The 12,970-nt window shown below is 41.4% G+C and overlaps 1 protein-coding gene across 4 annotated transcripts in view; it reads right to left on the bottom strand.

Annotated features, from left to right (window-relative positions):
* SUPT5H (SPT5 homolog, DSIF elongation factor subunit) overlaps positions 1–12,970 on the bottom strand; it is an 87,943-nt gene that overhangs the window by 27,521 nt on the left and 47,452 nt on the right. For all 4 annotated transcript variants that reach the window (XR_013625024.1, XR_013625023.1, XM_068103744.2 and 1 more), the window contains 4 exons: positions 10,524–10,613; positions 7,953–8,023; positions 504–609; positions 328–421 (listed from right to left, as the gene is read on the bottom strand). Coding sequence is in view for 2 of the 4 variants with exons in the window: in XM_068103744.2 (XP_067959845.1) it covers positions 328–421; positions 504–609; positions 7,953–8,023; positions 10,524–10,613 (361 nt within the window). In the remaining 2 variants the exon portion in view is untranslated. The remainder of the gene's footprint in view (positions 1–327; positions 422–503; positions 610–7,952; positions 8,024–10,523; positions 10,614–12,970) is intronic.

Genomic DNA, 12,970 nt, shown 5'->3' with positions numbered 1-12,970 from the left:
CACAAACACAAACACAAACACACACACACACGTCACTTCCTGGGATACTCTGGGTACCAGTGACGTCATAACAATGACACCATTTTTCTCACCGTACTCATCATGGCATTTTCTCAAGAGGAATTTCCTCCCACCCATGGGTGCCAACCGAGGGGGGATTGTCCATGCTCTACCTTAAGTTGATAATATTTTTTAAACGCACACACAAACATGCACTATATAGTACATAGCCAGAGCACGGGAATTTTAGAATCATTTGGCTCTGATAACTGCACAACACAAAATAAAAATTTGCAAACAGTGCAAGCAAAATACACCATTGCCAACCTTTGACGTCTGTTATAAGCTCCAAGTTGATTCCATCAGGCTGGTCTTCAAACTTCTCAAGCTCAGACAATGTTGGCTTCACTCCCTCAGAAATCTACAATGAGGAGTAACTTCGCTGTCAAAGCCGAAGGCAAAATAAGTGTTTCGAACGAAGATCACCTTGGCAGTGTACTTACAATTGCAGACATTGCAAAGTTTTTGAAGATGAAGCCTTTCCTGCTGTATCGGTTTCCTTCAAAAACTAGAAAATCTCCTTCTGCTGTAACTTCTCCTCCACAAGATCTAAAAAATGAAAATACAGTTCATGCCGTCGTCATTCCAGAAGCCAAAACATTCCATTTGATGACAAAAGCTCAAATAGTAAATAAGTTATGTCTTTGACAGACAAATTGAAGCTCAAATGTTAAATAAAGAAACACGGAGGCAATTACAACTAGAATGGCACTCGGTAGAGCGCATACCAACGCCAGGCTGAACAGTTCTCATCGGCTTGTTCTTGTCACATAACCAACTCGTCCACCACGTTTAGGCATAACTCGGCCAAAACTTTTTTTTAAATATCATGTTATATTGCTTTTCGCCCGATCTCTCAAAGGTAAAAAATCACTTAAAAATTAAATAATCCTCGTATCCGAATCTATATTCAGATCTCCACCAAAATCGAATCAAATCGTCCTTGTTACACACCCAAACCTGTCCACCAAGTTTCGTCCAAATCCATCCATAACTTTTTGAGATATCCTGCTATGTATCGTTTTTAGCCCCATCTACCAATGGTGAAGAATCGCTTAAAAAATTCTACTAGCCGGATCCAAATCCGGATCTTCACCAAAATCTAATCATTTCGTCCTTGTCACATATGCAACCTCTCTGCCAATTTTCTTCCGAATTTGTCCACAACTTTTTGAATTATCTTGTTCACAAACAGATAGACAGGGGTGAAAACAATCTCCATCCACCTTCGGTGGCAGAGGTTAAAAAAAACATCTGTCTCGCAGCACACAGCAGCGACGGGGCTAATAAGGGCTATTTATTCTTACTGTGCCTTTGCTCTTTGATGTTTTGAACTAATTATTCATTAGTGTTCTCTATTTTCTCTTAATAAGAGGTTTCTTGAAAACTCGATGACAAAAGCTAAATGTTAAAATGAAATGTTAAAAATGTTTTTTTAAAAAGGTTATGTCCTGAACACAAACACACACATGTGATTGCAAAACTGCATTTCCCGCTGCGCAGGGGACCATCTAGTAACCACGAACGATGCATAGGTGTCAGAATATCAACAAGCGAGAACAGTTCATCATGATAGCAACTGTCAAAGGTATTTCACACTTTAATAAGTATTTTTTTTCTGCATTGAAGATTCAGAGCTAAAGTGATTGCCAGCTAAGATGAGGATTTGAGGACTTCCACTTCTGATTCCTCAGGTGAGGTTGTGTCCATCTGAGCTCCTCCACGTTCATCAAAGATAATTTTTCTCCCGATCGTTTTGTCGAATCTCTACTGTTTATTTTGCTGTGTATATGTTTACTGTGTGCTTCTAGTTACCCTCGCCTGAGGAGAGGGTATGGCATTTGAGTCCGTTTGTTTGTCTGTCTGTCTGTCTGTCTGTCTGTCTGTTCACACAGAATAAATATGATTTTTTCTGCAACCGTTGGTCCGATTGACAGGAAATTTTCACCATAGGTGCAACTCCACCTGTAGAATTTTTAAAATAATTATGACGTCATAGCTCGTGTGGTATGGGCGCCATCTTGGAAAAACCAAAAAAAACTTGCACCTCTATCTCTGAAAGCGCTGCATAGAAAAAGTTGAGAAATGGCTCATTGTAAAGAACTCTCCATGGGGGATAAAATACGTTGATGTCAGAGGTGCCTCCATTATGACGTCATCATTCAACAAGTACAAAACTTCATCCGATCAAGATGAAATTTGTTGAGCGTCATCTAGGGATAAATTGGTGGAGTGGAAAAAAAACAAAAAACGATGACGTCATCGGTCACGTGGTTCGGCCGCCATATTTATTTTAACACACTTACTTAAAGGTTAAGGGTTCGGCCTTAAAAACCACTGAAAACACATCTTGGCAAGGGTCTGCAATATCTGCTCTTTCTAGTTCGACCTTGTTTTGCAATTCGTGCAAACTTGTGTGCATTAGGCGGATTGTTCGTGCTGTGTTTGGGGCCTGGTTCCATCGAGGCCTTCCCAGTCTCGTCGGTCTTTTGTTTACTCATGTTCGTTCTTTTGCTGTATTTCCTTTTTTTTCCACCCCCAACCACACCCACACCTCTTGCCCTTCGTTTAATCATACTAAAATACACAAATTGGTGTGTCTTTCTGTCCGATGATTTTTTGACCGCGATACATTTGATCGTTACTTATCCAATCTCAACCAAACATGACAGGATGACTCAGGGTTACACAATGAAGGTTATAGCGCAGAAATTTGCCCTCTCCCCTAGGGGGTTTTCCCAGCCATTGCCGCCAATGGGGTTGCATGTTGAGGTGTATATCCGTGTTGTTAGCTTTAAAGTGGCATTTTTCCAAGGCCGTTTCTGAAAACAAAATGAATGATTATAGCATAATATTAATGTTATTACAAAACAATATTCATATTTAACAAGCATTCTGAGTATTGCGCTGCAATACATGTCCCCTACAAAAGTTCAAAGTGCTATAACTTTGTCAAAAATGATCGAATATGCAAATTTATGCGTGGTTGATGCTGGTTTTCAAACTTGATCTGAGGTATGCTGAGACACATGTGTGTCACGCCTCGCCTCGTTGATAAGCCCGCAAGGTCGCTCCGTGGAGCGGCCTGCACGTATTGCACTGTGTGAATTATATAAATTATTACCAACTCACAGTCTGAGGTACTAGCGATTCAAGAGATATCCATTTTAAAAATATTTTCGTTTAATTAACGATATCTGCCAAACCACGTGCCCTATCGCAAAATCCAAAAGGACATTTTAGTAGACTGACATGCTGAACAGATCTGTGAAGTTTCCCCTCAATTGAATCAAAAATGAGGAAGGAGCTCGGTTTTAACGGTTCAGGCTTAAAAACGTCATAACTCTGAAACCATGTGACGCATGACGTCATGCTCTCTGACATTTTTGTTCGTCATGGGTATGCGATTCTGCCTGCAAAGTTTGGCCTCGATTTGTTCAGCCGTTGCAGAGAAAAAGGGGTTTTCGTGTTTTCACGAAAAACAATATGGCGGCCGAACCACATGACCTGTGGCGTCATAATTACCATTAAAATATTCTACAGACCGAGTCCCCCCTACGGTGAAAATTTGATCTCAATCGGTCCAATTATTGCAGAGAAAATCTTTTTTAAAGGAAATTAAAACTTAAAATGGCACTGAGTTAAGGATCATCAGAATTATCAGAAATCCCAAAGTTCAAAGTGCCATAACGTTGTCAAAAATGATCGAAACGTCGTGAAGTTCGAACTTGATCTGTAACCTATCATGAGGAAACCATGTACCAAGTTTGAAATCATTAGTATTAAGCGTTTAGAAAAAACGTCCGGAAAACTGTGTTTTTTTTTTTGTTTGTTTTTGTTTTTTGTTTTTTTTTGTTTTTTGTATACTGAATCGAGGCTCGTGAAAGAAAAGAGCTAACATTAACTTCACAAACAAATCGACCAGACAAACAAAATACACAAAAAGAGGGAGCGGAAGACAAGATGGGGAGAAAATGGGAAGCACACACACACAACATCCGAGAGCAGGGAGATGTGTGGAAGGGAGAGGGCCCGGGGGGAGGAGGCGTGGGAAGGGGGGGGGGGGGAGGGAGAAGTATAAAGCACAAGGACACCAAGGACTTCCAGGACAAAAGTTGGTATTTCAAAAAGTGGAATTGGGGTGAAATTAGCGGGGGTAGAAAAGATCAAGGTTTTGGATGGGGGAAGATAAGAGATGGTGGTGAACAGCTGTTTTAAAGACTTGGAGGGTGGAGTGGGATTGAAGAGAGTGAGGGAGTTTGTTCCAGAGGCAGGAGAAAAGAGGAATGAAGGAGTGAAGGTGAGCAGAGAGTCTTGATTTTGGCAGTTTAACCAAAAGAGGGTTGCAGGCAGATCTTGTGCGACCTGTAGGAATATTTGCGGGACAGAGCCCAGAGAGAGCTGGGGGGCAAGGCCAGAGAGGAGTCGGCAGAAGACGGAAAGACCACCAACCTGCCTGCGGTGAGTGAGTGAGAGGCCCTTGGAGTTAGCTTCATCGCGGGAGATTCCAATGATTCTGAATGCTTTGGTTTCAACAGCGTGAAGGCGAGCTAGGTGTGAGGCAGGAGCACCAGCCCAGAGGGGAGAGCAGTATTCCATTGAGCTGCGGATGAAAGCCTTGTATGTGGTGAGGAGCTCAGGTGTGCCAAGGAAGGACTTCGCACGACGGAGGATGCCCAGTCGGCGACTGGCTTTGGAGGCCAGATTTGAAATGTGGTTTTTCCAGGAAAGATCATGGCAGATAGTGAGACCCAAAAGCTTGAGTGACAGAACTTCTTGGAGAGGATTATTCAGAAAGTGGATGGGAGGGTTGTCCAGTCGGTCTTTTCGGAGAGACATCGTAAGAGTGTGAGATTTGTCAGGATTGAAAGACATGTTCCACTTGTTTGCCCAGTCTGTGATTTTGTCAAGGTCTGCAGAGAGTGAGGAGGCTGCAGACTGCCGATCTGAGGGATGAAGAATGGAGCGACAGAGAGTAGAGTCGTCAGCAAAGAGATAGAGAGGATTTTCAAGAGAGTCAGAGAGATCATTGCGTGACGTGACGTGACTGTTCTTTGCGTGACGGACTGACAGACTGACGGACGGACAGACTGACGGACGTAGACTGACGGACAGACAGAATGACGGACTGATGGACGGACAGACAGAGGGACGGCGTGCAAACCGATAGTCCCCTCCGGTGTACACCGGTACAACAACAACAACAACAACAACAACAACAACAACAACAACAACAACAACATGCATTTAAAGGCCATTTTCCCTGCAGGAGCGGGGGTTAGCCAAGCGGTGTACACCGGTAAAGGACTAATAATGTCCCACATACCCAAGAGGTTTTTCCTCCTTGAACAAACGTCGTGTCAATGTTTATAAATAGCTTATCATAGCGTTTTCATGTGAGCAACGGGCCAATGGCCTCTTCCAGAAGTAAAAATATTTTAAAGCGCAAACACATTTGATTACCTCTCTAAACAGTTGCTATTGCTTTTTACAACAATAAACAAAGAAATTTGGAAGAATCCGGACATCACTCAATGTTTACCACGTCGCCGAAAGCACCTGATCGTAGATCTACTGTAGTCTATATACCGCACAAGGATTAATAACACGATCCTTCCTGCCGCTAACGTGGACTTCTTCCAAGGCTTTTTTGTGGCGTTTTTCCAAAGCCGCTTCTCATTACAAAGGTAATAACAACACTTATGATAACGGCATAATATTAATGATATATTTTCCATGACCTGATCTCACGTGTTGTAATGTCATGCATATTCTGATCCTTTGAATGACCTGATCTAACATATTATAATGTCATGCATGGTCTGATCCGATCAATGACCTGATCTAACATAATATAATGCCATGTCTGATCTGATTCTTTCATTGACCGGATCTAACATGTTATATTGTCATGCATGTTCTGATCCTTTCATTGACCTGATCTAACATTTTATAATGTCATGCACGGTCTGATACTTTCAATGACATGATCAAATATGTTATGTCATACATACTCTGAACCTTTCAATGACGTGATCTACCATGTTATGTCATGCATGTTCTGATAATTTCAATGACCTGATCTAGCATGTTATATTGTCATGCATATTCTGATCCTTTCAATGATCTGATCTAACATAATATAATGCCATGCCTGATCTGATTATTTCATTGACCGGATCTAACATGTTATATCGTCATGCGTGTTCTGATCCTTTCAATGACCTGATCTAACATATTATAATGTCATGCACGGTCTGATCCTATCAATGACCTGATCTAACATAATATAATGCCATGCCTGATCTGATTATTTCATTGACCGGATCTAACATGTTATATCGTCATGCGTGTTCTGATTCTTTCAATGACCTGATCGAACATTTTATAATGTCATGCACGGTCTGATCCTTTCAATGACCTGATCAAATATGTTATGTCATACATACTCTGAACATACTTTTTACATTTATACATACATACTCTGACATACATGGTTGTCATATACATGACATACATGACATATACATGACATACATGGTATACATACATACATGGTTTTTATACATACTCTGAACATACTTTTTTATGTCATACATACTTCTTTTTTTTTTCTTTTTTTTCTTTATACATACTCTGAACCTTTCAATGACATGATCTACCATGTTATGTCATGCATGTTCTGATAATTTCAATGACCTGATCTAACATGTTATAATGCCATGCATGGTCTGATCCGTTCAATGACCTGATCTAACATGTATGCACATTCTGATCCTTTCAATGTCCTGATCGAGCATGTTATATTGTCATGCAGGTGCTGATCTTTTCAATGGCAATGCAACATAAGAAGTAATAGTAGTAATAATTGGAAATAATAATAAGGATAATAACATGACTCCCCCTCCCGCACCCATAGTGAGCGGGTCTAGTATTGTCATAAAGTTGTGCTTATGTGCTTCCCTCTCTCCCCATCTTGTCTCCCACTCCCTTTATTATATGTTTTATGTGTCCGTTTATGTTTTTGTGTTTAATATGTTAGCTCTTACACAGCCTCAATTTTGTACACAAAAAAAGATGATCAGAATATTTCATGAAGTGCAGGTGCAGGTACAATTCACAACGGCTAGCAGGCTAGTTTGTAGGTACACAAACTCGTCTCTAAGCCATCTTGCCCGAGTTTGAATCCCGACCCAGATTAAACTGTCATCCTGGTGTTTCACAGGTAGAGTGATTAATCGATGTGTATGCTGTCCCTTGGATGGTCGTTAAACTGGGCGTCACATCTGCTGACATTAGTTGGTAGACGTTAAAGATCCCACAGTGTCATTCGCGAAGACAAGGTGAGCTATCACCAACGCCTTTAAAATTTTCAACTTCCTGCATCCTCAATTGAGTGTCCTGCAAGGTGTCCATTATTGTAACCCCTAACTAATGAAAATGCTCTTTGGAATGAAAATAGAGAACATGCTGTCAATGTCTGACGTTCGACTGAAGGTGGCACAGGAATGTGGAATTTATTCGTTCATCGTTTGGTATTCGCCGTTTTTTTACCCAAGTCATTCACGAAGCGGCTGTCCATACATGGTCCAAAATTTTTAATACTTACACTATTTGCTAACTGGTATCCCAACCCAGGTGATACTATCCTTTTCAAATAAACTATCAAACAAGCCCAGCTACGACGTTGTTAGACTATTGGTCTTGTTTTTTTATACCTTACAAAATTCTAATCATTTATTGAAAAATAACGGCCATTCCTGAAGTATCGTCAGACCCCGACATTCGCTGGGGATACGTTTCTGGAAAATGCTGCGAATGTCAGAACTGCAAATGTGGGGGCATTGCTTCCCCACTCACCACCCCCTCCCCACACAACACACAACACACACCTGATTTTATCCACATCAAAGAGACGCTGTGGGGCTCTCTTGAACCTCTTTCTTTTTGCAAACCAATCTTTCTGCAAGGTAAAAACAAAATTTGAGTGTTAATAGTATGTAAAACTACCTCTTGTTAATGGTATGTAATCCTATCATTGTGCTATTAAGCCACACAATTTTATCAAAAGATAACTTTGCACACAGACATTCTGCACACTTTTGCCTGCATTTGTGCAATGTCTAAACACGCTGCATCAAGCCTATCTTGGCTCATTCACAATTACAAATGTCAACTGAAGAGTAATATCAGAGAGCAACCGGGAGACAAGCAACCATAACGTAGTAAGCGGTGTATTGTTGAGATGTGAACATCAGGATAGTAACACGAGGTTGTTGGATTTTAGGAGGGCAAACCTTGAGGGTATGGGAAGTGATTCTGGAGCTTTAAATTGGTTTAAGTTAATGAGTGCGTGGTCAGCATCAGACAGATAGGCGACCTTCATGTCCTAGCAAATGACAAGGGTGCAGAGTAGGTATATTCTAGTGAAGTGTAAAGGTAGAGACAGAAAGAGATGGGTGGTTGAGCAGGGATATATGCAGTGCAATTAGGAATAAGCAGAAGACATTCATCAAGTACAAAATAACAGGATTAGAGTCTGACTCACGTCACATAAGAGGAAACAAAGACTAGTTAAGAAACTCGACAGGCCAAAAAGGGAATATGAAATGACAGCCAAGAATATTAAACATAACCGCAAGACATTCTTAAAGTATATATGGGGTAAGGAAAGGGTTAACAAGTGTATGGGTCCAATGAGGATAGCACAGGAGAATTTGGTAGACAATGAGGGTAAAATGGCAGGTTTATTAAAAAAAAGATGTTTGCTTCTACATTTACACAGGAAGTTAGGGGAATTTCCAATCGCTGAGAGTATCTATCTCGGGAGTGAGCAAGGGCTTTCGGGAGGGATCCAAAGAGTAGACGAAGTGCATAAACAATGCGAAAAAATAACGGATGATAAAGATCCAGGGTGGGATAATGTGCATCCTATAGTACTGAGTGAGACAGCAGAGCAGATAAGCGTGGTATTAGCGGATATCTTTCACAGCTCAGATATATTTCACAGCTTGTTGGAGTCAGGACAGGTACCAGAGGAATGAGTAGTAATAAATGTGACATCATCATTTAAGGATCCAGAGTGAGAATTAGGGAACGATAGACAGGCACTTCAGTTATGGAGAAAGTGTTGGATACGTTTATGAAAAGACAGAGAGGAAAACATTTGAACACTTTCAAACGAACTAAAGGTAGTCAGCATGGAGGTCGTATTTGGAGTTCTATGAAGCAGTTTCTGATTGGGTGGATGAGGTAAGTTTAATGAGTGTAGTGTATCTCGACCTTCAGAAGGAATTTGATTGAAGTACCACATGGGATGTTGTTAGGTAAGGTGAGGACTTGTGGAGTGGCTGGTCAGGTAGCTACCTGGCGTGGAAACTGGCTTAGTGATAGGAAGGAAAGTGGCTGTGAGTGGGAGGATGTCTAGCTGGGAGGATGTAAGTCATAGGGTACCTCACAGATTGGTGCTAGGACCATTATTATTATTCACAAGTAGCATCAACGATTTGGATAGTGGGGTCAAGAGTCACTGGAAATTTTCAGATGACAAATAGCTCAGAGGTAAGGTGCACATCAGAGGGGATTTGATTAAATTCAGGAAATCCGAGGTGCTTTAATAGATTGGGTAAAAGATTGGCAGATGCAATTTAATCTAAACAAATGCAAGTTGCTGGTGATGGGTAAGAATAGTGAACATAGGGATTACATGATGCAAGGATAATCCTAGAGCTTGTCATACAGGAGAAAAATCTGGAAGTAGAAATAAATAAGAGGGGTAAGCCGAGTAGCAAACAAGACGGTGCCAGGCAGCTGCATGGGTTTAAACTGGAATGAGGTAGATACCTAGCCTAGATGCATTGGAGATAGAGGGACATAGGGATCTGGTGATGGTTTATCGCAGACATGATGGGCCGAATGGCCTACTTCTGCACCAAAGTTCACTGTACATCTTAGTATTAGCACAAGCCAGCTGCCAGATGGTTTGCCATTTGATTTTATCGCTAAAATGATTCACTTTGATTCCCGAGTCATTTATAGCGATGGCAATGCATTTCTAAACAGCCCGAATCATGCAAATGATGTTTAAAGGAAAATAATGGTGGAATCGTCTGGAAAAATGACATGACACACCATAACATACCACATAACACACCACACCAATAGCACTACCTCACACCATCAGAGACTCCTCCTCACTCACCACATTCAAAACATCACTCAAGACCCACCTGTTCAACACTGCATTTAACATTTAACCCACAGCATTTAACCCCTGACTATCTCTTCTCCTTCCTTTTGCTTTGATTATTTACCGATTTATTTTTGTCTTTTTGCACTTGTTTTTTGTACTCTGTCAAAGCGTCTTTGGGCTTCTTGAAAAGCGGTATATAAAATAAATGTATTATAATAATTATTATTATTATTATTATGACACAGGCAAACAATAACACCGGCAATCTTACCATGGACATTCTGGATTTGATTCTCTCGTAGTCTATTCTGGGAATGAGTTTTAGCCCAATTGTATTCTGGCTGGGTTCCACAAAGTCCACCTGTATGAAATGGCATCATTAGATCAAGATAAAAAAAGTAATAAAAAGCGTTTTCATTGTGTAACAGCTGGGATGATACCGTTTCAAGCAGTTACTAATTGTGCAAATACATGCGATGGAGTGTTTTCATTCTGCACAGTACCTCGTGGGGGATGACGGGATACACAGCTGGTGGAATATCACATGAAGCAACGTTTACCATGTGAATGGTGGTATATCCTGCGTAGCAATGTTTACCGGGTGAATGGTGGAATAGCCCGTGGAGCAATGTTTACCGGGTGAATGGTGGAATATCCCGTGAAGCAATGTTTACCGTGTGAATGGTGGAATATTCCACCAAGCTGTTCACAGTGCGAATTCTGGAATATCCCGTGAAGCAATGCTTACCGGGTGAATGGTGGAATATCCCGTGAAGCAATGTTTACCGTGTGAATGGTGGAATATCCCGTGAAGCAATGTTTACCGAGTGAATGGTGGAATATCCCGTGAAGCAATGCTTACCGGGTGAATGGTGGAATATCCCGTGAAGCAATGTTTACCGTGTGAATGGTGGAATATCCCGTGAAGCTGTTGACAGTGCAAATTCTGGAATATCCCGCAAAGCAATGTTTACGGGGTGAAAGGTGGAATATCCCGCGAAGCAATGTTTACTGTGTGAATGGTGGAATATTCCACGAAGCTATGTTTACCGTGTGAATGGCGGAATATCCAACAAAGCAATGTTTACCGGGTGAATGGTGCAATATCCCATGAAGCAATGTTTACGGGGTCAATGGTGCAATATCCAACGAAGCAATGATTACCGGGTGAATGGTGGAATATCCTGTGAAGCAATGTTTACCGGATTAATGGTGCAATATCCCACGAAGCAATGTTTACCGGGTGAATGGTGCAATATCCCACAAAGCAATGTTTACCGGGTGAATGGTGCAATATCCCACGAAGCAATGTTTACCGGGTGAATGGTGGAATATCCAGCGAAGCAATGTTTACCGGGTGAATGGTGGAATATCCCGCGAAGCAATGTTTACCGGGTGAATGGTGGAATATCCCGCGAAGCAATGTTTACCGGGTGAATGGTGGAATATCCCGCGAAGCAATGTTTACCGGGTGAATGGTGCAATATCCCACGAAGCAATGTTTACCGGGTGAATGGTGGAATATCCCGCGAAGCAATGTTTACCGGGTGAATGGTGGAATATCCCGCGAAGCAATGTTTACCATGTGAATGGTGGAATATCCTGTGAAGCTGTTGACAGTGAAAATTCTGGAATATCCCGCGAAGCAATGTTTACCGGGTGAATGGTGGAATATCCCGCGAAGCAATGTTTACCGTGTGAATGGCGGAATATCCAACAAAGCAATGTTTACTGTGTGAATGGTGGAATATTCCACCAAGCTGTTCACAGTGCAAATTCCGGAATATCCCGCGAAGCAATGCATAGTGTGAATGGTGGAATATCCCAAGAAGCAATGTTTACCGTGTGAATGTCAGAATATCCCACAAAGCAATGTTTACCGGGTCAATGGTGGAATATTCCGCAAAGCTGTTCACAGTGCGAATTCTGGAAAATCCCAAGAAGCAATGCTTACTGTGTGAATGGTCGAATATCCCGTGAAGCTCGCTTATAGCGCAGCTGAAATATATTTATGTGGCTGCTAAAAGCCGTGAAAACAAAAAGCGCAGGGCCAGGAATGTAGAAGCCGGTCATGCTCACGGCTCGTGCCATGTTTTTTTTGTGCCTGTGAAAAACCGCGAATTTGTGGGACACATACCCGCAAATGTAGAAGCAGGTGGCAATTTATCAGTCACGAATACACAGGGTCCGCTCCGCGTATGCCGGGGTCGAGGTGTGTGTATGCGAGTATGTGTGTAAGTGTGAAACGTGAAAAAGTAAGTACACCCCATGTAAAGTTTTGACTTTTTCAACATATTTCAACATACAGCTATTTGATCTTCATTTCAACAATATTGATAGACAAAGGTGATATAATATAATAAATATCATGAAACATTTACATTTTGTAGTCCATTTTATAATATAAAATAAACATAAATGCAAATTTCGCATGTGGAAAAAGTAAGTACACCCCTACATTTATCACTACTTCAAATACCTAAAATTAGAATCAGGTGCACCAGCTCAGGTGAAAATGATTAGAACATCGTTAGAGAGGATCTTGGAGGAACCTGTCTTATTTAAACCTCAGACATTTAGTTTGGTTTGCTCTTTGTTGTTGAAGTGTGCGGCATCACCATGCCGAGATCAAAAGAGCTCTCTGAGGCCTTCAGAAAGAAGGTTATAGATGCCCACGAGTCTAGGAAGGGATTTAAAAAGATCTCCAAACAATTTGAA

This window comes from Myxine glutinosa, chromosome 11 (assembly GCF_964187855.1).
Source record: "Myxine glutinosa chromosome 11, kmMyxGlut1.1, whole genome shotgun sequence".
Classification (NCBI taxonomy): Eukaryota; Metazoa; Chordata; class Myxini; order Myxiniformes; family Myxinidae; genus Myxine; species Myxine glutinosa.
The sequence above is the reverse complement of the archived record's forward strand: the minus strand, read 5'-3'. Positions and strand labels throughout refer to the sequence as shown.